This window comes from Oryx dammah, unplaced genomic scaffold (genome assembly GCF_014754425.2).
Source record: "Oryx dammah isolate SB20612 unplaced genomic scaffold, SCBI_Odam_1.1 HiC_scaffold_22, whole genome shotgun sequence".
Classification (NCBI taxonomy): domain Eukaryota; kingdom Metazoa; phylum Chordata; class Mammalia; order Artiodactyla; family Bovidae; genus Oryx; species Oryx dammah.
In genome coordinates, this window is record NW_024070206.1 from 31,804,554 (window position 1) to 31,832,053 (window position 27,500).

Sequence of the window (27,500 nt, forward strand, 5' to 3'; positions counted from 1 at the left end):
AGGAACGGCGGCTGTGCTTTGCTGGAGCAGCCGTGAAGAGATACCCCACACCAAGGTAAGAGAAACCCAAGTAAGATGGTAAGTGTTGCAAGAGGGCATCAGAGGGCAGACACACTGAAACCATACTCACAGAAAACTAGTCAATCTAATCACACTAGGACCACAGCCTTGTCTAACTCAATGAAACCAAGCCATGCCTACGGGGGCAACCCAAGACGGGCGGGACATGGTGGAGAGGTCTGACAGAATGTGGTCCACTGGAGAAGGGAATGGCAAGCCACTTCAGTATTCTTGCCTTGAGAACCCCATGAACAGTAGGAAAAGGCAAAATGATAGGATACTGAAAGAGGAACTCCCCAGGTCAGTAGGTGCCCAACATGCTACTGGAGATCAGTGGAGAAATAACTCCAGAAAGAATGAAGGGATGGAGCCAAAGCAAAAACAATACCCAGTTGTGGATGTGACTGGTGATAGAAGCAAGATCCGATGCTGTAAAGAGCAATATTGCATAGGAACCTGGAATGAATCAAGGCAAATTGGAAGTGGTCAATCAAGAGATGGCGAGGGTGAACGTCGACATTCTAGGAATCAGTGAACTAAAATGGACTGGAATGGGTGAATTTAGGTGACTAGCTTTCCAATTTATTTAAGTTTATTAAAGGTCAGAGTACAGTCTAATTTTTTTCCCTTCTCCTTTCTGTTTGCACCCATTCCCGCTAGCCTTTTTTTTTTTTTTTAGATTTTTTCATATCACATTTTCTAAGTCACTTTCCTGACTATATGGACATTCTATTATGTGATTGAACTACCTTTTTAAGAATTTTGATTGGAGGATAATTGCTTTACAATATTGTGTTAGTTTCTGCCATATAACAACGTGAATCAGCCATAGGAACTGCTTTTGCCTTACTTTGTCTTTTTAAAACTTATTTTATATTGGAGTATAGTTGATTAACAATGCTGTGATAGTTTCCAGTGCTCAGCAGAGCAACTTAGCCATAAATATACATGTATTCATTCTCCCCCAAACTCCCCTCTCATCCAGGCTTCCACATAAAATTATAAAGAGTACATTCTTATAAATCTGTATTATTGCCATAAGTATCTGGAATAGTATTTTGCATAAACATATGTTTTGATTCAATGGAAGCAAAAGCAGTATCATTCCTGTACTTCCCGTTTTTCAGGCAACTAACTTACACTGGCTTTACGTTGTCATGAGTTTCAGTTCTGCAATACTTTATCTGCTATTGTGAGGCTGATGGAAACTATATGCTCAAGGATTTTGATCATTCATTTGATACACAGTGAACTTCTGCTATATGTTGTTCTTGGCGTTGTAGAAATGGATGAAGGAGATAAAATTTATAGTCCTGTGAGGAAGCCAACGTTTAACTAGGTTGATTAAAAAGAGCAGCTTGTGAAAAAATTGTGACCGTTGTCATAATGAAAGGATGCATAGGGTATTTGGGGAACAAAGAAAATAGCACTTAATTTTTCTCAGGAGTTGTTTTGTGGGGCAAATCTCACAGAGGAGGTGGATGCCTGAGAGTCTAGGAGGATGACTGGGAAGCTGACAGGTGGACCAGCCAGGATGGGAAGGTACCATCAGGCGGAATCTTGGGGGACCAGATTCAGATAAGAGGAGAGGCAAGTGGGTTGAATTCATTCCAGAAGGCCTTGGGCCTATATAGATTCTAGATTTTGCCACATAGGTGACAGGGATTTTTGAAGGCAGGGACTTAGAATGAACATTCTATAAACAGCAGCAGCAAGAAGGCACGCCTGGTGAAAGGGGATCATCTAGAAGACAACTGAGACCGTCCATCAGGAATTCTTAGGAGAAGAACTAAAACAATGGGGTCAAAATGAAGAAGAGGGAATTATTTGGGGCCGATTTAGGAAACTGATCAGACTGGGAGAGTGGCGGTGAAGGAAGTAGACAGAATGGATTCCCATCTCCCAGAGAGAGGACACAGAAGCAGACGGTTATGGGAGGCTGGGGGGTGGGTGTGGTGGGGGCTTTAACTATCTCCAAGTTCAGACCTCCGCTGTTGGAGGTGCCTTGGGAAATCTGTCGGTATCGGGACTCTAAAGCTGGGTGTACAGATTCGGGAAGTGTTGGCTGGTGGAGGTGCTAGCTGAATGTATGGGCTTTGAAAGTATTTCCTAGATAGAGAGGCAGATGATCACAGTGTCTGAGGTTTACTAAGTGCCTGCTATGTGCAGACCCATTGCACACACCACCCTCTACTGCCAGGAGAAATCTTCCACTTCTGCTTTTCAATTGAAGAAACGGAGCCCCTTCACTGAACGCGTTGAAGGCACGCAGGGCTTCAGCACAGGTAAGAGCCCAGTCCCAGGAAGCAGCGTATAGTCAAGGCCCTGTTTCCTCGCCATCCACTGCCTACTAGTCCGAAGCTACGTGAGCCCTGGGAACAGCCACGCCGACTGTGACAGCAGCGGCGACTCTGGCAGGACGCATTCCATTTGTCCTGTTTGGCTAAGCATCTGCCAGACCCAGATCAGATTTGTCCGTGTCAGCATCTCTGAGTGACACACCGCCCCTCTGGCTGAGTCGCCAGCAATATTTGACAACTCAGCTTTACTCAGGGATGCCTCTTCAAAGCCCGCTCCAACCCTCTCAGTCCAGAGCAGGCGACTCACCCTTTGGTGGTACCGTGGGCTACCAGGGCCCCGTGCTAGAAACAGAGGGTGGCCTGGGGCACTGGATCTTGTCCGGGGGAATCTGGGGGTGTGCCAAGAGGGATTTCTTGTCAAGATTTCAGGCTGAGAAAGAATGCAAAGGAAGACTGTAAGCCATAAACGCACAGCAAAGCAGGACAGAGAAACAAGAGAATAGAGTGGGTCACCTAAGGAGGGGGTCAGAGCGAACAAATCACGGACAAAACAAAGTGATGATCTATCTGTTCCAGTGGTGGTATGGATGGTCTCTCCACGCGATGTGCTTATGCTTATGCTCAGGCGAGTCCGATTCTTCACAACCTCAAGGAGTGTATCCCTCCAGGCTCCTCTGTCCATGGAATTCTCCAGGCAAGAATACTGGAGTGGGTTGCCATTTCTTACTCCAGGAGATCTTCCTGACTCAGGGATGAAACCTAAGTCGCCTGCATTGGCAGCCGTATTCTTTACCACTGTGCCACCGGGGAAGCCCTGATCTCTTCAGGTATTAAGATAAACTTTATCACCTTTTTAAAATGAATATTATTTCATTAATGATAAAATTTGAAGCTTTTTTGGGGGTTTCCAAAAGACGTAGTTTCTCCTGAATATGACAGTTTGATTCAAGATGTCATTGAAATGGCTGCTACGACGTATCAATGGCCATAGCCAACTCCTTTGGTCTCTCTTTCTTCTCAAGGCCAGGTGTGAACGGCACTGGTCCCGATCATTTAGTCTGAGGCTGGGAGCTTTCAGTCCGGAATACCTCATCCTTCAGAGCTGGTACGGAATGAGCTCCTGATGGACTGCGAGGATCTCGGAGGGGCGCCTGCCCCCTACAGACCAGCCTTGGTAACTGCAACTGTTCGAAAGGAGCCGTGGGGAGAGAAGGGGTGGGGAAGGAGGAACTGGGGACAGTCCAACCCTTTCTGTTTCTTTCTTTAGGCAGAGCCCCAGACCCTCGAAGCAGCATTTACCTGGGGAACTGTTTCTTCCCCATTATCGAGCTACTTGAGCCCCTGGGACAGCAATGCCCACTGGCAAAGTAGCAGTAACACTAGCCGGGCTAGTTCCTCCTCCAACCACACTCCTCTTAAATGGAGACACTGATGGACAGGATTCTGTCTAATCTACTTACAGAGACATCGCTCTCATCAAGGAAACAGGCGAGCACAGTTCTCTAAAGGTCCTTCAGACACTGCATCATTGCCCCCCATCCCCTTGCTATGATTCTATAATCTGTTTCTTGGAAGGAATAAACACATGTTGACATACTTTGTTCAGAAACAATATCACAGTCTATCAACTCCATTATTCCCCATGCCAGAGAATACTGCTCAAGGCAGGAGGAAGGAGGTCTCAGGCTTCACACTGGGGATTTTCTTGGGCCCTCCCATAACCGTAGCCACTAACAACTAGACTATAGCCAATACTTTAACAGGATGAAAGTGGATGGATGAGCATCACTCACTTGTGAAACCCACAAAAAAGCTGGTACTTCTGGACCAGCTATCAGACCCTTGGGAAGACTCTCTTGCCTTACCTGAGACTCGTATATTGAGATTCCTAGGTCCAGACCATGCTCCCTCCTGAGCGAGGAAGGATGTATTTATACCAAGTGGCAGGGAGACTATGAGAGCTCCAGTCTCCTAGTTAAACCGTACCTGCTGGACCAAGGGAAAGGACGGGTGGGGAGGGTGGTTGGGGATGAATATTGTCAGAGGGCTTCACCTGCGTCAAGTGCTGCTCAGACAAGTGCATCCTCACCCCAACTCTGTCTGGTGGTTATGCGCACATTCCCATGAGACTCCCTCAGTATCTTACAGCTGGCAACTCCTAGAGCTAAGGCTAAAATCCAGGCTTGTCTGACTCTAATGTTTGTCCGCATACAGCACATGTTTACCCCACAAGGCTCTCGGTGCCACCACATCTTTATTTAGAAGATGATGGAATTTCCTTGCTCTGAGATCCAAGTGAATATTAGCTTTTGTACTGAGCTACCCTGAGGTGACCAGATGTATCTATGTCAGCTTCAAATAGACTGGACAGTGGACATCGCCAAGCCTTTGATTGCTTCTCTTCAATTTGAATTAGATAAGTTGGGTACCAAGAACTGATGCTCTACTGGACAGTCCCAAATAATTAGCTTGGTTGAGCGGGTCCTGGGCTCTTGCTTCTAGAAAATCATGATGTAACCATGATGCTGCCTGGACTTTGGGTTTCCTGTTATGCTACATAAAGCACACAGACATAGTGATCATCTGCTTAGCTTTTATGTCTCAGAACGAAGCTCCTTATCTTCACAGCATCTTTATTTCCTTTCCTGCTTCTACACTCCTGTTAGACACACCTAGCCAGGCTTGGTGATTTCGGAGGGGTTATGTCTTCACTCCATCCCTGGTGGCCTTGTCAAGAAAACTTATATTATTACAGCATTTCAGCGACTATAAGTCTGAGAAAACACATAATACATGGGCACTGCTGAGCTGTGTGCCTGGATCAGGGATGAAAGGAGGAAAACAGAAGGTTTCCTGATAGACTCTCAGTGACAAGTGAACCTGGTCCCCATGGCTTTTTATTGAGACACTGGCTCTATGATGCTGTCTCCATTAGGGTTTATACAATATGTGCACTTCTTGCCACGAGTAAAGGGATGCCTGAGTGTTGAGCCGCAGCATCTTCTACCTCCCCAGACCCATCAGCAGGATCGTCTCTCCTCCAGACCCCAGCATAGAACTCATTTTCAGCAAAGTCTAGTTTCCATGTTCTAAGTTGCTAATTTATCAGATGGTTGGCCCCAAAGACAGAAACCAGAAGAGTTTTGTGTATTGCATTTTGGTTATTTCCTGGGTGTCTTATTGCCCTCCAGGTGGTGGTCTGCAAGGTAACTGCTATCATTTTGCTCTACTAATCTCCTCTCTTACTTACTTCCAATTACTTTCCTGTTAGACGCTTCTTTAAGGTATTTCTAGCTCCCAGCCCCGCGTGGTAACAGAATGAGGAAGATAACCATGGAGGCTCACAGGGGCCCAGAGCACTTAGCACAAAACCCCTGAGTGCCAAGGTAGGTTGTGAGACACACACTTCACACCCCTTCAGCCAGACAACTTGTGAAATGGGAGGGAGACCAGACTTAGCGAATTTTTATCCTATTCATGCTTTACTGGTAACTTTCAGCTGACCTTACACCAGTACTTTTTACCAAATCAATCTCTCTCACTGGAATAGGACAGCTAACCAATCAACCTGGAGTAGTTGACTCAATGTCCCCAGAGTAAAAGAGATAATGATGCTGATTTTATGGAGTCATGAAAAATAAATGGAACAAATACACAATGCTTGCCATGTACATGATATTAGACAAAAGGCTGAGAAGTGATCTGGCATGTGGTATATACTCACTAAATGTGACTTTTAACCACAACTTTTGTTTCTGCCAAGAGAATCATCTTCCTGCAGTAACCCTGGGGACCTTGCATTAATCCCTGTCTCAGATGGTCAATTTGCTTCCCACTCCCAGACACCAGACTGTTCATTTTTTCTCTAAACTGTTCATCCCCACTATCAGGGTATCACTTGTGCCTGTGTGCTCAGTTGTGTCTGACTCTTGCAACCTCATGGACTGTGGCCCACCAGGCTCCTCAGTCCATGGGATTTCCCAGCAAGAATACTGGAGTGGGTTGTCATTTCCTCCTCCAAGGGATCCTTCTGACCCAGGAATCAAGCCTGTGTCTCCTGTGTCTTTTGCACTGGCAGGCAGATTCTTTTCCTTGGCCACATTTTCTTTTTTTCACACCCAGACTATTGGCATAACCTGCTGGCAGAATTAAGTGATGCATTCATTTGATGAAAACGTATTATAATCATTTAATATGTGCCCTGTGTAATGGCACTGGGGACAGAGGACCAGACAACTCTGACAAGGATGCTGTTCTCAGGATCCTTATATTCTTGTGAGTGAAGGCAGATAATGAACAGATAAGTGAACAAAAGTTTTGATGATGATATGTGTGATGTAAAATAAACACTGAAACAGAGATGTGGTATGAGGGGCAGTAGAGTGGAGAGACTCCATGAACTAGGGCTCTAGGGTCTAGATCTATTTGTGGAGAAGCTGCTCGAGCTGGGATCTGAATGACAGGAGGAAACCCCAGATCTGGGAGTCGAGCACTGCAGGCAGAGTCAGTGAGGGCAAAGGTCTTCCAAATAGGAACGAGCCTGGTCAGGCAAAGGGACAGAGGGCAGGCCAGCATGGCTGTTGTGTAAGTGAGAAGGGCCCAGGTTTCCCTGGTGGCTCAGTGGCAAAGAATCCGCTTCACCAATGCAGGAGACCCGGGTTCGATCCCTGGTCCGGGAAGATCCCACATGCTGAGGAGCAACTGAGCGCATGTGCCACAACTGTTGAGCTCGTACTCTAGAGACCAGGAGCCGCAACTACGGAAGCCTGCGCCCCCTAGAGCCTGTGCTCCTGCAGGAAGAGAAGCCACCGTGATGAGAAGCCCTTACACTGTAATCAGAGCGTAGCCTCCCCCTCCCGCCCCCCGCCACAACTGGAGATAAGTCTGCACAGCAATGAAGACCCAGCTCAGACACAAATAAATAAATATATTTTTAAATTAAGGGCTCAAGAACACAAGATAAAATCAAAGAGGAGGGCAGGATCACATGCCATAGGAGCACCAGGTCAAGGAGAATTTAGGATTTAGGTCATGGAAAGGAAGTAGGATTTTATCAGAGATGTACTGTGAGCCACTGGAAGTTTTAGACAGGAGGATAACATGATGTGATGGACACTGGATGAAGCTCAGTCTGCTGGCCAAGTGGAGAATGGACCACGGGCTGCAGAGTGGAAGCAGAGTCGCTTGGAGAAAGGTTGGTAGCTGCTATCAGAGGCGATGGAGTCAAAAGGAAAATACAGGATACAGTTTCAAGATCCTGCGCTGATTTTCCTAATTTTCTCGACTCCAAAATTTTCAGTGTCACCACATTATATTTCCTGCTGAATCAAACCTGAGAAACTTTGGTTTTCAAGATTCTCCCCGATTCTTCCCTGGCCACTTGTCATGGCTTGTTGACTTCACCAAACTCTCACACTGCCTACACTGTGTAGTTAATAAGCAAGGGAGTAATAACCCTCTCTGTGCAGCACTGATGGTGTGTTTGTCTTCGCTTTGAAGACATAAGTTCCCTTTAGAACAGGCTCTCTGCTGATCCTTCCCTCTGCATCCTCCATCATGTTTAGTACTGCCCTAAATGCAGGGTATGTGTGGAAACTGCTTACTGATTGATGCAAAACACACACCACAAGCATTCGTTTCTTCAGGATTTCTCTTGTATGAACAGGGGTGACTATATGTCAATATTCATTGCACCATTGAGCCAATATGCAGCACATGAATCATCCTGGAGATCAGCAGATGAAGCTTTCTTGTAATCTTTCCATTTTGCTGAGATAATTTCACTTGCTTCGGAGTTTATGAGGCCATAAGTGGCTCCCATCTGTTGATGAACATATTTCTAAGAGTCATTTAGTCTCAAGTATGAAATACTTGAGGGGAAGTTAAATAGTAACTTTTATATAAAGTGTCATCTCAGTAACAGAACCAAGATTGGAAGCATGTGTTCAATTTTGGTCTTTCATTTTCAAAGCTTTCGGTCAGGCAAAGAATTAATGTCATTTGTTTATAAAGCAGATTATGCCTAATAAAATCTATTTTGTTTATGGTCACATTTTAGTCAATCCATTGCCTTAGCAAATGAGAGACATCTGATTGGCTAATTAGTCAACATAGTAAATTTCATTATTCCACATCCACAGAACATTGGCCTAATTGAATTATCCAGTAATAGTATGAAGGATATATTTCCTTTTAATACATTTTGAGCAAGGCTCATACCAGTGATGAAATAGTGAAGAATCGTGTTTATTCCATCCTTGTTTTGATGATCAACCACAGAATATAACATAAGACTTCTGTGGATAATAACTTTTTCCACATTAAGGGGAATAAAGCAAGGTAGCAGCTTTCACTGGGATCCTTACTGGTCCTCTGAATTTTCACCAACTGTCTGTGCATCTTTTCTTTCCTGGAAACTTGTTCTTTGGTAAGCGCTACTTTACAAAAGAAAGTTTCAATAGAATTAGTTTTAATTTTTGCATAATCAAAGAGATAGTTGTGATCACGTTCTCTAGTTATAGGTAGAAAAACTATCGCAGATACTTTCTTTCACTCCTGAGGTTCTGATGAGGACTATCTCCTCAGCAAAATACAGAGACACATAGAAGTCTATAAACGATATCAGAGTTGCCCATGGGATCTGCTGTGAGGGGCCAAAACAATTTATATAGCATGGATTCTACAGAATTTGCACTGTATTAAGGACACTACTGGGGCTTCCCTGGTGGCTCAGATGGTAAAGCGTCTGCCTGCAATGCGGGAGACCCAGGTTCGATTCCTGGGTCGGGAAGATCCCCTGGAGAAGGAAATGGCAATCCACTCCAGCACTCTTGCCTGGAAAATCCCATGGACGGAGGAGCCTGATAGGCTACAGTCCATGGGGTCGCAAAGAGTCAGACACGACTGAGCGACTTCACTTTCACTTTAATGACACTACTAGTTAGTTTCTTCTTTCTGGGCTTATAGAAATATTTATTGTGGTCAAATGTTGTAAATAGTGAAATTCAAACTGATAAAGACAAAAAAGGATCATAATTTGTAAATACAAAGGAAATAGCCATTTTAGCATCATTATGGGGAACAGAGCTCAACTTAAGCTATCTATAAACATTATCTTTAATCTATATACATTATAGAAAATTTCTGATTCCTTGATCACTATTTATTTCTTAAAATACATCTTTATGTACACAAACAAATTTTATTCAAAATGATGACTACTTAAGTGCCTCTTTCACACAATTCCAGAATATATCAAGTTTTCACTTGAGTCCTTCATTCAGTGGTTTATCATGAGAAGAAAGAATAATATGGATAAAATAGTTTAAAGGTAGATTTAAAAAATGTTGTATCTGAGAATGTATACTCAAACATGGTGACAAATAGACTCTTTGGCCCATCTGATCCTAGTTTTAACCCAAGAAGTAAGAGACTTTCTACAGGGAGTAGGTGTTTGAGTTCCTGAATGCTGATGGGTCTCCACTAACTGCTCTTGACTTGTAGAACGTGGTTACTGAGGTTAGTTGCTATGTGTTGAGGAAAATCCCAAATGATGGTGCAGACCATTTGGCTCATAACATCTGCTGAGCTGAAAAACTGCAGTTACCCAGTTAAACTCATCTTCAGGTATGTGTGTGCATGCTCAGGCACTTCAGTTGTGTCCAACTCTTTGTGATCCCATGGACTGTAGCCTGCCAGGCTCCTTGTCCATGGGATTTCCCAGGCAAGAATACTGGAGTGGGTTGGCATGACCTCCTCCAGGGGATCTTCCCTACCCAGGGATTGAACTTGAGTCTCCTGTGTCTCTTACATTGCAGGCAGATTCTTTACCCACTGAGTCATCTGGGAAGCCCCCATCTTCAGGTACAGATGCTAGCAAATAGGAGGGGTATGAGTAGAAAACTCAAAACAGAGGAGGAAAAACAGAAGAAACAGATTGACTAGAAATCCCTTGTGGAATCAGTTTCCCTGGACTGCTGAGTGATAGCAACTTAGGTGTTAAGATTCACTTATACTAGATGGTAAATTCACTGTTTTCATCCTTTTTAATAGGAGCTACATTTTAAGCAGTTTCAGAATCCATATTTTCTCACTTGAGTACATAGACAGTGACACATTATGACTAGTAGTGAAAAACTTATGAAAGAGTTTTCAGAAGTAAAGTACTTTTCTGGAAAATTGAAGAGTAAGAGAAGATTTCATAGTTGTTGAGAATACACGTTTCTATTTCAATTCTTGTTTTATGTCCATGATAGTTTGGTCTGGGCTCCACTGAGGAAAATTGCCAATGGGCAACAGATTATCCCAATGTACACTTTTTTTTTTTTTTTAGCTTTAATCTCTTTTCAGGTGACAAATAGCTTTTCTCTTAGACCAGATCATTTGATTTTTCACTTAATTAATTAAAAAAGTAATTTAATGCTCATCAGGAGCCCCAGAGTGAGTACGTGCTCATCTTGATAGTTAAAGCATTTAAAAGTTTTTTTTTTTTTTTTAGAAAATCACACTTTAGAATATGTGGATGCTATTCTTTAGAAAGAGAAGTATATGCCAAGAAACTCACCATTCATATGCTTAATATTATTCTAAATATTATTAATTAATTAATTTAAATAATTTACTTATTACTATAGTAAGATTATATCATTTGTTTAGTGTTGATTTATAATGTGATAAAATATTTCTGAAAAGATCTACCACACCATAAATATCTGTATTCTAGAATCTCACAACCAATTGCTTCAGTACTGGTGTTAAAATTGGAGTACTGCATAGGGTGGTCATACGTGGAATCATCTAATTAATAGAAGAACTTTCAGAACAAGTAATAGGACAGCACAGTAGCAAAGAGAAAGGATTTTAGAATGATATCCATCCACATAGATTCAGATTCCAGCTCTGCCACTCATCATCTGTATGCCTTTAACTAAAGACACTTAAAGCAGCAGAGAACAGTGGCTGGTGCTTACATGGTAGGGTTGGATTGCCTGCTCCCATCCTTATCTCAGGCAAGCCACTCAGCTTCACTAATTTTGACTCCCTGAATTTGTACGTGGCTTCCAAGGTCACTGCTGTGAGGTTTAAATGAGAGAATTTTATGTACACAATACCTATGCATAGGAAGTTCATTAAACACTTAATAATCATGTTACTAACTAACACTGTCTTCAATTGTGTCCAACTCTCTGTGATCCCATGGACTGTAGTCCACCAGGTGCCTCTGCCAGTGGGATTCTCCAAGCAAGAATACTGAAGTGGGTTGCCATTTCTTCCTCCAGGGGATCTTCCTGACCCAGGGATTGAACCCACATCTCTTGCATCTCCTGCATTGGCAGGCACATTTTTTTTACCACTAGCGCTACATGGAAAGCCTAATAATTATGTTAACCATTGTTATTATTCATTTAGTGCTAAGCATGGCAGGACCCGAAAAATTACTAAATCTTTCAAGGGTGTTTCCAACCGTCGAGAAAGGAGATTAAAATACTCATCATCCTAGGCTTGTTATGACAAATAAACGAGTGACCAGAGCAATTCTTGGTCACAATTATTCAGAAACAATCTAGGCGTGAATGATCTCGAGTGAGAACAGGTGAGTGAGAATTCTCTCATATCTGAATTGCTAATAGTTCTCACAGTGTCGCTAATAAACTGTTTTCCTTATTCCAGTCAGTATTTTTTCTATTGGTTTTCATGCTTTTCCCCCTGTTTGTCTTGACAATATAGTTCCAAAGACTACATTGTCTTTTTCCACTAGACATCCTCATGTAGTGTTTTAACTTTCTCAGCTTCCAATAAAAGAGGTGAGTGCAAGCCCTCTGACATTTACACCTGGGTATCTTCCTGATGTGAAGCCTTCCGACCTTTCATAAAGCCCATCTTTCATAAATGCTTCTGTGTTAACCACCGTTAATGCCACCACTTTTGGATCATTTCAGTCTTGCTTTCAGGTATTTTAAAAAAGACTCACAAATTGGATGGCTTTTTAAAAGCACAACTTCTAATTCTAGAAGGCAATCTTGGAAGAGAATGAAGGGAATGGGATCTTTGCCTGTTTCATTAGCACTGAACCTGCCAAAAGAGACGCTCTTTGGGTCAAAGTTGTCTCCTTGAGTGCATGGCCATTTTGATAAGAATAGTGCAAGGCAATGTAACCCCACTTTAAATTTGAAGTTGTCAAGTTCACACTACACTGAAAAGAAGCAGCAGTGAATGACAGTGCCATGCTTACATTCGAGAAAAAAAATCTCAGGGGCCAAGTCTTGATTCAAGCAAATGTTCACTGTTCTCCAGGCAGTTATGGGATGTGGAAATAAAGGTGGGGTCCCCTTGCTCTTTGATTCTTTTATTCCCCGACTGTGTGACCATCATATGTAGAGACCTGTGCCTTCTGCTTTTGGTTTAGAGTCCTCACATGGGAGGCAAAGGACAACACCTGGTTTCTGCCTTATAAGAGTCAGTGTAGTCTGCCTGCATCCAGCAGTCCCTCTGGTTTCTAGGATAATAAATTACTGAGTGAAAGAATTTACATTCAGCCAGCAACTGGTCAGATGCTTAGGATGTTCAAGTTTTATTTGTGAACACAGAAATGAGCCAAACATGATTTCTTTCCTTTGGTGCAATACTGTTTCATTACAAAATCACATAGGAATATCCATAATTAGAATATAGAGTAGAAAATGCAAGGACCTATACCAAAGGGGGAGAAAAGTAACAGGAACACGGAAGAAGGAAAAGGAAAGATTACTCTTAGCTCTGAGATGAGGAAAGCTTCACGGAAGAGGTGATACTGGTATGAGGTGCTGGACTATGAGTGAATGTTGTAGCTGCAAAGAAAAGGGTGGGTATATTGGTGGCATAATTTTAAATAGGACACGTTAGCCTGGCTGGTTATAGTCCATGGGCTTGCAAAAAGTTGGACATGACTGAAGCAACCTAGGACACACACATGCACATTAGCTCTATACACAGAGGAAGATTGGGAAGTAAGGCTAGGGAGGCAAGGGGAATGCTCCCCAAAGGAGATCACAGGGCCATGGATAGGATTTTATCCTATAGATGACAGGTGAGTGGGTTCCATCTTGGCTTTTTATTGGAATCACATGTTGAGTTTTAAGTGTAGATGTCTGATTGATATCATATCAATAACATTATGGGGCATAGAGCAGGAGGATGAATGGAGGCCCACGTACTGTATCTAAATATTCAGAAGTTTTAAAGTAAGTGATACTCAAGACCCTGCCTTCATTTTCATCTGGGGTCTGCAGTCTGTCCCAAAAGATCACTTGGGCTTGAAGGCTAAAGAAGCCCCCTCTCCCTGAGGGCTACCCTTCCACAGGGGTCTGAGTGGTCCTTGGTCCAATGGACCTTCAGGAGGAGAGCGGGGCAGAAACTGGACTCAGCTGGGGACTCCTAGGCAGTGTCTGGATCTGTTGCCACCAAGGACAGGATGACGCAGGAAAGCTCGTTAGGTTCTGGGAAGGGCAAGTTCCCTCACTTCATGTCTCACTTTTCTGACCTGGGAGTGTCAGGCCGCTCTAAGTACCACCCAGAACTATACCGCCCACTGCACCCACCTCCCAAGCAGAGGCGCGGGCGGAAGTACCATTGTGGGAGGATCGCTGTCTGCCTATATACATCCGCCCACTTCGGGGGGGTGGGGGTGGGGCGGCTACCTGGAAACCGAATCAGCCTTTCTGTTTCTCTGGTTTCAAAGGGCACAGGCTAGATATTGTCATACTGAGGGAAGCAAGTCAAACAGAGAAAGACAAACACCATATGATATTACTTATATGTGGAATCTAAAAAAAATGGTACAAATGAACTTATTTACAAAACCAGAAACAGAGTCTCAAATGTAGACAACAAACTTATGGTTGTCAGGCGGGTAAGGGGAGGGAAGGGATAAGTTAGGAGATCGGGATTGCCACATACACCCTACTATGTATAAAACAGATAACTAATAGGACCTATTGTAGCACAGGGAACTCGACTCAATACTCTGTAATGACCTATATGGGAAAAAAAATCTAAAAAGGAGAGGATATATGTATACCTATAGCTGATTCACTTCGTTGTACAGCAGAAACTAACACATTGTAAATCAACTCTACTTCAATAGAAGTAAGAATCTGCCTGCAATGCAGGAGACCCAGGTTCGATTCCTGGGTCGGGTTTGATCCCTGGGAGAAGGGAATGGCAACCCACTCCAGTATTCTTGCTGGGAGAATTCCATGGATAGAGGCGCCTGGGAGGCTACAGTCCATGGGGTCGAAAAGACTCGGACACGACTGAGAAACAAAGCAAAATATAAAAACAAAGTATTAATTTGCCAAAGGTTCTAATGATCTACTATCCAAAAGGCACAAATGGAAAGTATTCTATTTACTACAGGTTTCAGTTGCCTACTAAATAAGAAGGCGATTTTTAAATCTTAAGTCAAAAGGTTTTATGTATTCCCATTCTGGTACTGACCATTTGCTACTTTGATTAGGAAGGTATTCTGGGTAGTATTTAAGGTATTATCTTTAATCTACCATAGTCGAAATTATGGGGAAATCTAGATTTCATCTCTACAAGGCGCATTTTTCAGAGAGGAAATCATGGCAGCATTGAACTGCCAAAGGGACAGCTGAAAAAAAAATGGGTCATGCATTCATCTCATTCTGCCAAGCGGTTCACTGCTCATTTTTGTCCTCTTCCCGTAAACAAGCAGTGTTAACAAGTTACTTGAAAAAAGCATACTAATTTCCCCAGTGAATTACACAGGAAAGAATCCAGCGTTCCCTCCAGAGAACTCAAATAGTTGTTTGTTCTCTGAGCTCAGGTGTGGTAAAATAGCCATGGGCTAAAAATGCATGCTGGATATTAGCCAGTAGGCTAGAACTTTCCCTCTGCTCCAGTCCTGATTTCTCACGTTGGTGTGCAGCTTGGAGATTGCTTAATGGGGGGAAAAAAAGCAAAACCAACAACAGGACTTGATTTTCAATTTCAATTTAATTACACAATCTATAGTGCCTAGTGGGGAAGGATTTGGGGGCAAGATTAATGCACACCAGTGTTCCATTTTACATTCCTTTCTGATGAAGAACTCTGTATTGATTAGCCAAAGTGAGTATATAGACATGTTTTACAAGAGTCAAATTCTTTGGCTAGAAGAAGGGGAGTGTGGATGAAGAAGGACAAACTTCCAGTTATAAAGCAAATAAGTCTTGGGGCTGTAATGGACAGCACAGTGATTATAGTCAATCCTATCATATTGTGTGTTTGAAAGTTGCTAAGAGAGTAAACTCTGGGAGTTGGTGATGGACAGGGAGGCCTGGTGTGCTGCAGTCCATGGGGTCGCAAAGAGTTGGACACGACTGAGCGACTGAACTGAAGCTCGTAAATCTTAAAAGTCATCACAAGAAAAAAAAATGTTTTGTAACTTTGGATGGGAACAGATGGGAACTAGACTTACTATGTAGATCACTTCAGAGAATAAACAAATACGGAATCATTATGTTTTGTATATACTATACAGACTAATGTATGTAATCAGTATATTGTTAATATTTTAAAAATAATTAAAAAGGAAGTGACTTCATTTTAGCCCAAGAATACTGGACTGAGTACACTATCCCTTCTCCAGCGGATCTTCCTGACTCAGGAATGGAGCCAGGTGGGGTCTCCTGCGTTGCAGGCAGATTCTTTAACAGCTGAGCTACCAGGGAAGCCCAACTAATATAATATACCTAACTAATATAATGTTATATGTCAATTATACCTCAATTTAAAAATAATTTAAAAAGAAGTGATTTCATTCTGTGGCTCTTTGCCAGACTTTAGATAAATTAAAGGTATAAGATGGTTTTTATAAGAGGTATAAGATAAATTAGAGATATAAGAGGTATAAGGCCTTCCTTAATTGCTCAGTTGGTAAAGAATCTGCCCGCAATGCAGGAGACCCCTTGCTGGGTTGGGAAGATCCCCTGGAGAAGGTAAAGGCTACCTACTCGAGTATTCTGGCCTGGAGAATTTCATGGACTGTATAGCCCATGGGGTTGCAAAGAGTCAGACATGACTGAGCGACTTTCACTTTTCAAGATGCCTTTTAGAATTATATTCCTAGTGCATTCTTTTTTGTTATCTTGTTCTTTTTTTAAAAAAATTACTTTTAATTGGAGGATAATTGCTCTACAATGTTATGTTTGTTTCTGCCATACAACAACGTGAATCAGCCATAAGTACACAGACAACCCTCTCTCATGAGCCTCCTTCCCACCTCTGACTCCACCCCTCTATATCATCACAGAGCACTCCTGGTGTATTCTTGAGAGTGGAGAACACCTCCCTATGTGCAAGAAGAAAGAACAGAGATTCCATTGTAGTATCAGAAATACCAGCTGGCAGACACTGACTGAACAATCCAACTACCTGTCCTGAAAATGATTATATAACTAATACACTCAAGACCCTTACCTCTGAAGACAAAAGAATTTCACTCTTTTACTGGAACCGGGAGACATGATGCTTTTATCTGGCACCAAATCCATGTTTAAGATTATGAGTAAATATTTGGTGTTCTATTCTAGTGTCTACATACTCTATTAGTTTAGCCAAGGGTACAAAAGAAAGAAAATACAGGAAATGAAAATCTACCCCTGAGAAGTAGTCTTAATATATTTCTTGACCAACTGTTTTACCTTGTTAATAAAGAAAACAGTTCTCTTTGTAAGGAAAAATGTTCCCTCTGTGACTTAAATAAACAAAATGATAACAGTGAGCTTTACTGGTTAACTGTTGCTCAACCTCACCAAGCCACTTGAGTATATACAAACAAGGGAAATACGATGCTAAAGAGACTAAGCTCAATAGGCAAACAAATATTTGAAATGACTAACTGACTTTAACGTTACATTGGGATGGCATTTTCAAGTTTTTATGATGGCTGCGAGTCAGTATTTACAGTTCTATTCAAAAGCAAAATGGTACCTGATAAGCATTGACTTTTGCCTACTGAACTTGCAATATAGGAGGTCAGTCACATGAAAGGACAATTTTTAAAGCCTGGCGAATTACAGGACATCTGGCACAGATTAGGTAGAGCTAGAACTTAATTTGGTTGGAATGACAATGGGAACCAGAATTGGAATTTATTTTGAAGTCCGTGAGGAGGAGACATTGAAAAATGTACCCTTGACTGGTATAAATGTAGATGAACCATTCTTCCCCGTGACAAGGATGAGGTGTAATTTATGCCAGAGGAGAACAGCAACAAGACTTGGCGATGTGTGTCTACGAATGAAAGCTGTGCCTGTTTTGCCACAGGCCCGTGTCTGCGTCCCCTGGGTCTAGTGGCAGCGCTGGGAAACACTGCAGGCAGACTGGCCCATGGGAAGAGGGTGAGGGGGGCAAGCCCGGCCAGACTTGGTTTGGATCTATGGCTGCATGTCTTAAACCCCTTAAGCTGTTGTACAGAATGACCTCATCTCCTGGTAAACATAAAAAATTTAATCAAAAAAAGACTGGATAAGAAAACAGTGAGGCAGGCAGGAAGACACTGGCTACATATGGGTAGAAATCAGAGACCAGATAGAAAACCAACTTGTACGTTTCCATGGCTAAGGCTTTAGTTCTTAACTGTTGGGGAGGGAATGACTGGATGAATTAGAACTTGGGAAAATCACAGAGGACAGTCACCTTAGTTAAGGGAGAAGTCGATAAAAGTATCTCTTTGCAGCCATGATAGAATCAATGCAGAGGTCATGACATGCTCTGAGGGCGGCTTACATCAGAGCTGGCAGAGCCCATCCTTGGGAAAGATGGTGTGGAGGGGAGGAATGAGGTGGGGGAGACAGGAAAGTGCATGATCACCCATATATGATCAATTTATTTGTTCTCAGAACCAGTAAGATGTGTATCGCTCATACCCAATAACTAGCAATGCCTCCTTTTAAAAATATTTACAAATGCTTAATTAATTAGTAACATTTGAAGCAAAATTCTACATCCTGGTGTATGAGAAGTGAGGAAATACCTGGTTGGTGATATGTTCCTGGATTTTTTCTCTAGTCACTGAAAAAGAAAGCAAAAAGAAAGTCAGCATTAGTACTGGTCTTGCTCTGTTCTCACTCAAAATTCCAAACAGCAGTTGTGGACTCTCTGAGCAAGGATTTACAGAGGATGAGATGGCTGGATGGCATCACCGACTCGATGGATGTGAGTTTGAGTGAACTCCAGGAGTTGGTGATGGACAGGGAGGCCTGGCGTGCTGCGATTCATGGGGTCGCAAAGAGTCGGACACGACTGAGTGACTGAACTGAACTGAGAAACAGTTATATCACTCCAATATTGGAATGAAAAAAAAAAGTCAAAAACCAAAATTAACCACATTAGACAAAGATAACAGAAAACAGAGTGGAAATACATACCAGAGGATGTATTAAACTCTGGAAGAGAAATGGTAAAGAGATGAAAGAACTAAAGAAAAAATTGAACCACAGCCATTTGAAGGGCTCCAAACAATGACAACCTGCTCAAGCATAATAATTAACACTGAACTCAGGGAATCTTGAGGACCAAAAGAGGAGATTTAAAGTGACAGATGGCAGAAGTGCCACTTATATGAAGATGATAAAGACCTTTTTAGGGTTTGGTACTGCTGGAGACCAAATATAAACCAACAATTCTATAAGTGGTATCTTAGGACAGAAATAGAGTAATGTAACACATGAAAAGCAACAGAGGGGTATTAATAATGAAGATTCTAAAATAATAAACCTTAAATACTGCAAAAATACCCTAAGAATGATCAATATCATGTGTCTTAAATACAAGAAAAAAAATCCTTAGGAATAATGAATAACCAACAAACCACCAGGAAAGAGAGTAAAGACATTTGTGGCCCAGCAGTTATTACGTGCTTGTGAATATCTTGGTGAGATACCTACACTTTATTAAATGTGTCCTTTTAAAATTTTAATTACGATGATTGTGTAGTGACATGCATTTGTGAAAAAGAATACAGACAGTTCCCCTGTACCTTTTACCCAGGTTTCCCCACGGGTTACATTTGGATGATCTACATAGTACAGTAATTTCTGAACCAGGATGCTGATACTGACATAGTTGAGATACAGAACCTTTCCATTACCACAGGGCCCCTCATGTTGCTCCTTCATAATCACATCCATTGCCCTCCCACCCCTGCCCTCTTCTTAACTCCTGGCAATCACTAATCTGTTCTCCCTTGCTGTCAAGAATGCTGTATAAATGGAAACATGGATTTTAAAACCTTTTGGGATAGGATTTTCTCACTCAGCATTGCTCTCTGTAGTCATCCAGGTTGCTATGTGCATTCCTGTGCATTCTTTTTTTTCCCCAGTATTTCATTTTTTAATTGGAGTATAATCGCTTTACAATGTTATGTTAGTTTCTGCTTTACAACGAAGTGAATCAGCTATATGTATACATACATCCCCTTTCTCTTGGACCTCCCTCCATTACCTTTTTATTGCTGAATAAGGATGTACCAAAGTCTGTTTAGCCATTCACCAGATGAAGGACATCTGGCTCGTTTCTAGCAATTGTGAATAAAGCTGCTATCAACTCTTGTGGACAGGTTATGTGAACATAAGTCTTAATTTCTCTGGGATGAATGTCCAGGAGTGCAATTTCTGGGTTGTGTGGTAGTTGCCTGTTTAGTTGTTCAGGAAACCGTGAAACTGTTTTCAAAAAAAGGCGTAATGAATATACATGGTATTTACTGGTCAACTTTGCTGTTGTTCAGTCATGTCTGACGCTTTGCGACCCCATGGACTGCAGCACGCCGGGCTTCATGGCATTTACCGGCCAACTGAGCAGCTAGTAATAAGTATATCAGGAAATTTTTCTAAGCGCTCACTCAGTATCAGGTCAGGTGATATACAGGGTACACTAGATGAATGAGGAGCCCAGAAAATGGAATGGCCCTGTTAAAAGCGGGCTCTCCCTTCTGAAAGTTTAACCGTCTCCTCATTTTGCAGGTTGTTTACTTTGCTGCATAGAAGTGTTTTCAGTTTGGTGCTTTCGTTGCCTGTGCTTTTGGGGTCATGTTCAAGAAGTCATCGCCAAAACTGATATAAAGTGGTTTTTGCCTATCTTCCCCTCTACTTTTAGCTTTTATATTTAAGTCTCTAATTCTTCTTGAATTACTAATAATTTTTTTGCATGGGGTAAGAAGAGGATCAGATTTCATGGTTTGGCATGTGAATGTCCCATTTTCTCCATTATTGAAGAGACTATTAATAGCATTGTTTCCTCACTGTGTATTCTTGGCAGCTTTGCCAAACAGCAGTTGACCATATACGTATGGATTTATTTCTGGACTCTATTCCGTTCCATCAGTCTATATATCTGTTTTTATTCCAGTGCCACATTGTTTTGATTACTATAGTACTATAATATATTTTGAAATCCGGAAGTGTGAGGCTTCCACCTTTGTTCTTGTTGCTCAGAATGGTTTTGGCTATTCAGTCTTTTGTGGTTCTACAGAAATTCTAGAATGTTTTTTTCTGTAAAAAATGTCATTGAGAATTTGATAAGGATTACATGAATATGTGGATAACATTGGGTAGTATAAAAGGCTTCTGCACAGCAAAGGGAGCAATCAAGAAAATGAAAAAACAATTTAAAAAAACAGTAGGCTCTTCAATCCAGCCACTGTCACAAAATATCAGGGCCAATTTTGGAGGTTCTAGATAATAATTACCAATTTTCTTCATTTTTAATGGTACTGCCCAATTGGACACTCTTGATAAGTTTTGGTATTTAGATGTCTTTTGTCAGATAATATGTAGAGTGTATAAGAAGAATACATAAAGAAGAGTGTTTTTTTTGTGGGGGGGACTTGCCTTTTGAATTAGATCACCAATGTGGACAAGAAGAGAGGGAAGAACATTCAGGAAGGAGAGAGCATTTTGGGTCCAAAGCAGGGAAAGGAAGCCAGCATGACCAAAGTGAAATAAGGGGAAGGTGGGGTGGTGTGAGATGAGGCTGGACAGACAGGCAAGAAACATTTAGCAAGAAAGCTCATGTGGACCATTTTGGCGAGACTGATGAACCTTCCCCAAAGCAGTGGGAAGTCAGTTATGAAGGGAGTGTAGCCCAGGGTGTGAGTAGGCCCACTGGAATGCCTTGGTCAGCTGTGCATTTTCAGAGGACCTCTCAGGGGTGGTTGCTACCTGGAGAATAGGCCAGAGGTGGCGTCAGGGGCGGCAACAGCACCAGGAAATCTTAGTTTCATTTCCTTAGGAACAAACTGAAATCTGAAGGAATTCCAGTGAAAAGTAAGAGGCCAAAAGATCAAATAATCATGAACTAATCACAGTGTTCCCTGGACTCTAGAAAATGGAGTAGATGGTAACCTGACATCTAATTTACAGCTCTGTCATTTATTAGATTTAGGGTCTAATAAAATGCCTGGAAAATTCCATGGACAGAGGAGCCGGGTAGGCTGTAGTCCATGGGGTCGCTAAGAGTCAGACACGATTGAGCGACTTCACTTTCACTTTCATGCATTGGAGAAGGAAATGGCAACCCACTGCAGTGTTCTTGCCTGCAGAATCCCAGGGACGGGGAAGCCTGGTGGGCTGCCGTCTATGGGGTCGCACAGAGTCGGACACGACTGAAGCGACTTAAAAGCAGCAGCAGGAGCATTCAATGTTCTGGTCCTGTCTGGTCATGTATAACAAAGAGTAACTAGTGTTTACACCTCACCAGATTTGTGAGGATTAAATAAGTATGATTTTTGCACACAAAGGATAAGAGAAAGACATTCCAGGGAGTGGGACTGAAAGAATAAAGTTTCAGAGGTAAGGAAAGGGTGTATCTGGGTGAATCATGAGACATTTAGAAAATCTGCAAGTCAGCCCAGCCAAATTGGAGAGACAACAGTAAGTGCAAAAAACCAGAGGTCAAAAGGACCAGAAATTCACAGAAGACCAAAGTGACTGGAGGGTAGAAAGGGAGAGGAAATGATTCAAGCACGTTACATCTATTGTGTGCTTTATTTCTAATCTAATGGTGCTGATGATCTGACAGGCTCTTTCAAATGTTCAGGTTTTAGTTTAATATTAAGACCTCATACTAGTCAAATGGGCTTCCCTGGTGGCTCAGAGGTTAAAGCGTCTGCCTGCAATGCTGGAGACCTGGGTTCGATCCCTGGGTCGGGAAGATCTCCTGCAGATGGAAATGGCAACCCACTCCAGTATTCTTGCCTGGAGAATCCCATGGACAGAGGAGCCTGGTGGGCTACAGTCCATGGGGTCGCAGAGTCGGACCGAGCGATCTCACTTTCTAGTCAAATGGCCGTCATTGAAAAAAAATCTACAAACAATAAATGCTGGAGAAGGTGTGCAAAAAAGGAACTCTCTTGCACTGTTGGGAATGTAAACTGATTCAGCCAAAATGGGGAACCGTATGGAGGTTCCTTAAAAAACTAAAAATAGAGCTACCATGTGACCCAGCAATCCCACTCCTGGGCATAAACCCTGAGGAAAGCACAACTCGAAAAGACACAGGCACTCCAATGTTCACTTAGCATGATTTACAGTAGACAGGACACGGAAGCAACCTAGATGACCGTCAACAGATGAATGGATAAAGAAGTCGTGGTACAGATATACAATGGAATATTACTCAGCCATACAAAGAAACAAAATTAAGTCATTTGTAGAGATGTGGATGGACCTAGCGACTGTCACACAGAGGGAAGTAAGTCAGAAAGAGAAAAAACAAGTATCATATATTAATACATGTATGTGGGATCCAGAAAAAATAGTACAGATGAACCTAGTTCCAGGGCAAGAATGGAGACACAGACGTAGAGAATAGATATGTGGACACAGGGGGCAAAGGGGAAGGTGGGATGAATTGTGAGGTTAGGTTTGACATATATACGCTTTTTTCTATGAATAAAACAGATAGCTAGTGGGAAGCTGCTATATAGCCCAAGGGAGCTCAGCTCAGTGCTCTGTGATGACCTAGATGGATGGGATTGAGGGGTGGTGGGAGGGAGGCTCAAGAGAAAGGGGATATATGTATATATAGGGCTGATTAATTTCGTTCATAGCAGAAACTAACACAAGATTGTAAAGCAATTATACTCCAATTAAAAAAAAAAGATCTTAGGGGCTCTTCTGTTCGGCCCATCTCTCTGATGATTCTTGATATCAGCCCATTTCTTTCCCAGCATTTATCACAACTTGCAATTATTTTGTCATTTGTAGTGTATCTCCTTCTACACTATAAGCAGCCTGTGGTCAGGGACCCTGCCTATCTTGGTTTATTTCTTTTTTGTCTTGCTATTTTCTGATTTGAGACTATACTACACAAATTATGGTAATAACATTTTATTAACAAGATGAGATCTCTTATCAAGAAACCATGTTTAAAAATAGAGCAAGAAAAAGTAATAATGATTTTTATGAGGGGGCTGGTTTTATTACAAGTTTAAGAGCACTAAAAAAAGGTTTAATTTTCTACATTTTATAGCAGTGGTTACAAACATTGAAAGAATGTGGGCCCCTTTAAAATACCATGACAATTGCTTATAATTTTGTTATTTATTAAAATTCTTTTATGTACATGTGTGCTAAGTTGCTTCAGTAGTGTCCGACTCTTTGTGACCCCCATGGACTATAGGCCTCCAGGCTCGTCTGTCCATGGGATTCTCCAGGCAAGAATACTAGGGTGGGTTGTCATGCCCTCCTCCAGGGGATCTCAATCCAGGAATGGAACCCAAGTCTCTTATGTCTCCTGCACTGGCAGGTGAGTTCTTTACCACTAGCGCCACCTGAGAAGCCCCAATGTTTTATGAAGTGTCTATAAATTCAGAGTCTGTGCCTTTTAAAAAGATCTATTTTCTTCCTGTATTTTATTTATTTTTTAGATTAATTTTTTGGGGCATCTAGTTGATACATCTTATTTACTCCTGTATCAAGGGCCCAGTGCTGGCATACTTGAGGTATTCAATGCAAATTTACAGAATGATTGACAGTATTTTCAGCCAGGGCTGGTTTGTATCAGTTCTCACATTTTAAGGGCAGCTGTTCCTGGCTCTTTCTTTCTGGTGAAAGGAAAGATTCAGGGGTTAAAACTCATTAGATGAACCATATGAATGCCTGAAGTTGACTACTAATAAATTCTAGCCCATACCAAGCACTTGGTTTTGTGATAGCCACCATTTTTGTCTTAGTTCCCAGTTGGTTTTCCAAGGATTTTAAAGTATCCTAGTAATAGTGATTATGTCTAATCTTCCTTCCCCCTCCTTTTTAATATAACATTTATAGTAGCCTTGGGGCTTCTCAGGTGCCTCTAGTGGTGAAGAATCTGCCTGCCAATGCAGAAGCCAGATCCCCTGGGGAGGGCATGGCTCCCCACTCCAGTATTCTTGCCTGCAGAATCCCACGGACAGAGGAGCCTGGTGGGCCACAGTCCATGGGACCACAAAGAGCCGGATACACATGAGTGACTGAGTACATAGTAGCTTAGTTTTGTATTCCTAACATAAAAGTGAAAGTCGCTCAGTCGTGTCCAACTCTTTGGGACCCCATGGACTGTAATCCATGGAATTCTCCAGGCTAGAAGAGTGGAGTGGGTAGCCGTTCCCTTCTCCACAGGATATTCCCAACCCGGGGATTGAACCCAGGTCTCCTGCATTGCAGGAGGATTCTTTCCCAGCTCAGCTACCAGGGAAGCCATACGTGCTCAAGACTGTGGGAACTGAAGGACAGAGTTAATTCTAGATAACTTATAACACCAGGTTTTATACTTTTCCTGAAGGCTAACAATATTTTAATTGCCCCCTTAGTTTGAATTTACCCAAATTTCCACCATTTTCTTTCACTAAGCTGCTGTTTACCAAAATAAGGTTTCTCAGCATAGCTACCTAGAAGACTCAGGCTTCTCTTTAATTGCATTGTGGAATCAGGGGCTTTGAGGAGGGTGGCAACCCCAGGGCAGATGTGACCCAAGGGCCCCAAGTATAGGCAGGAACCCAAGACACAAACCTGGGCTGTGTGTCTTGGGACGTCAAGACAGACAGGCTGGATATAAATTTCCCAAGCAAAAGGTCACAGTGAGTCCAGGATTCAGGGCTTCTATGCAAATATGGAAGAGGTGGGTGATGGTAGGTGACGTAAATGGCAGGGAACATATCCATGTTTCAAAGGGACTTAGTTCCATGTCATGAACAACTCAGGCAACAAGGCAGGAGCCACACTGGGGACTGAGGGATAAAGCAAGGGCTGATTCAGAAGGCGACAGAGTAAGGGTCCAGTTACTAAGGTCAGAAAGTCAGTTGAGGATCATGGGGACTAGAGCCAGATAGACCATTTCTGTGAGATATAGCTATTTAAATATGAGAAAAATGATCTCCTCCCTTGAACTATTAAAACTCTAATAAATTAAAATATATAATTACATCATTATTTTGTGACTGTAGTGGTTATGATTGCAACTCATGATAATTTTTTCTCTTGCTCACAAATAGTCTTAGCCTGGTGGAGATGTAAATGTTCCCTGACTGAGACAAGAAAAAAGGAGGGAATCCCACTTAAGGAAAAACGAAGTCATTCTCCAGTTTATTCAAATCATATTTGAGAGAGAGGAATGGAATTCAGGGGATAAATTGTAACTGCATAAGCCTTTGCTAATAAAAGATTAAGAAGTATGTGGTTTAGCATCTTTTAATTATTTTTTCTAGCATCTTGAATATACAATGTTTGAAATCTCTGGTTGGATCAACATTATTTTGCTCAGAGGTTTGTGGACTTTGCATACTGATTCTTTCCTGTTTCCAAGTACATTTGCTTTTAGGCTATTTTTATTCACTTTAAAGGAATTTTAATAACTTTCTGTTGACAGCATGGACAGCTGGTCTTGAGAATTAAAGAAAATTCACTTGCTGACTGAGGAAGGAAGTGACATCAATGAGCTTCTAAAGTCAGCCCAGAGGGGGAAATTGGCTTGTGAGAGAGTAGCCTTGCATGGCACTGTATTTATCGAGCAATGCCTTGAGATGCAAATTGGTGTATCAATCAAACCTATGGTGCCTACCTCCAACCAACTGAGTGCAAAGCGAAGGAACACTGCCCCGCAACACTGAGGAGGAAAAGGATGAGGGATATGGGAACCCAGGGGCTAAGTGAGTTATGGGAACTCACAATCCCCTCTCTGGGCGGATGCTTCACTCACTGTCAAGCCTCAGTTTCTTTGTCTAGAAAATGAGTCTGATGTAAGCTGTTGGTTGAAGTCAGTCCATTTCTGTGACAGATGGCTAATGAGAGACGTTATCTCACCACTTTGTCCCAAAGAGTGCTATCAATTGCTTTTTATCTCTCGCTAAGAGCAACCTAGAAAGAGAAATCTCTAAGTGTCATTTGTAGCTACTGGGCTTCCCTTATGGCTCAGCTGGTAAGAATCTGCATGCAATGTGGGAGATCTGGGTTTGATCCCTGGGTGGGGAAGATCCCCTGGAGAAGGGAACGGCTACCCACTCTAGTATTCTGGCCTGGAGAATTCCATGGACTGTATGGTCTATAGGGTGGCAAAGAGTCGGACACGACTGAGCAACTTTCACTTTGTAGTTACTACCTTTGTTCCCTGATATTTTTAAAATTGGCATTCATTGTGTATTCTACTGCAGAAAAAGACACCAAACCTGGAAGACAGCAAATCTGGACTTTAAAGACTAATGACAATGGTAATAACAATTATCATTGTCATCATAATGAATGACTTAATTCTTCACCCTTGTTAGAGACCTGCCCTCTGGAGCTGCAGTATCCATTTTTCAAGGTCACTGCGGTGCAAGTGGAATGTGTGTGTGTATGTGAGGGTTGCATCATGTGAGTGTACAGGTACGTGTATATACATACACACACCTGTGCAAAAGACAGGCAGAAAAAAACCTTAATACATAGTAGTTATGAGCTGAAAAATAAAATCTGCTGATTATTTCTTAGCTCAGTTTATAAAGTGCTTGAGTGCTGGTTCAATAAGAGTTAAACAATTTGAGTTTGAATTTGCAATCTAGAGTCAATGGGAATTTTATTCATCCCAAGAGATAGATACATTAAGGCTGCCTTCTTTTCCTTGTCTATAAACATATTTGGGGTA

The 27,500-nt window shown here is 42.1% G+C and overlaps 1 protein-coding gene and 1 long non-coding RNA gene across 3 annotated transcripts in view; one reads left to right on the forward strand and one right to left on the reverse strand.

Annotated features, from left to right (window-relative positions):
• Positions 1-27,500, reverse strand: part of CHST9 (carbohydrate sulfotransferase 9) — a 121,645-nt gene that overhangs the window by 11,996 nt on the left and 82,149 nt on the right. The window contains exon 2 of the mRNA XM_040264778.1: positions 18,379-18,416. Coding sequence (XP_040120712.1) covers positions 18,379-18,416 — 38 coding nt within the window. The remainder of the gene's footprint in view (positions 1-18,378; positions 18,417-27,500) is intronic.
• On the forward strand, positions 2,587-3,974 carry LOC120881164. Of its 2 annotated transcripts, XR_005725235.1 has the most exons (3): positions 2,611-2,676; positions 2,937-3,187; positions 3,383-3,855. It is a non-coding gene; the product is annotated as an uncharacterized LOC120881164 (long non-coding RNA). The 2 variants fall into 2 exon arrangements; XR_005725234.1 differs by having other exon boundaries at positions 2,587-3,187; positions 3,383-3,974.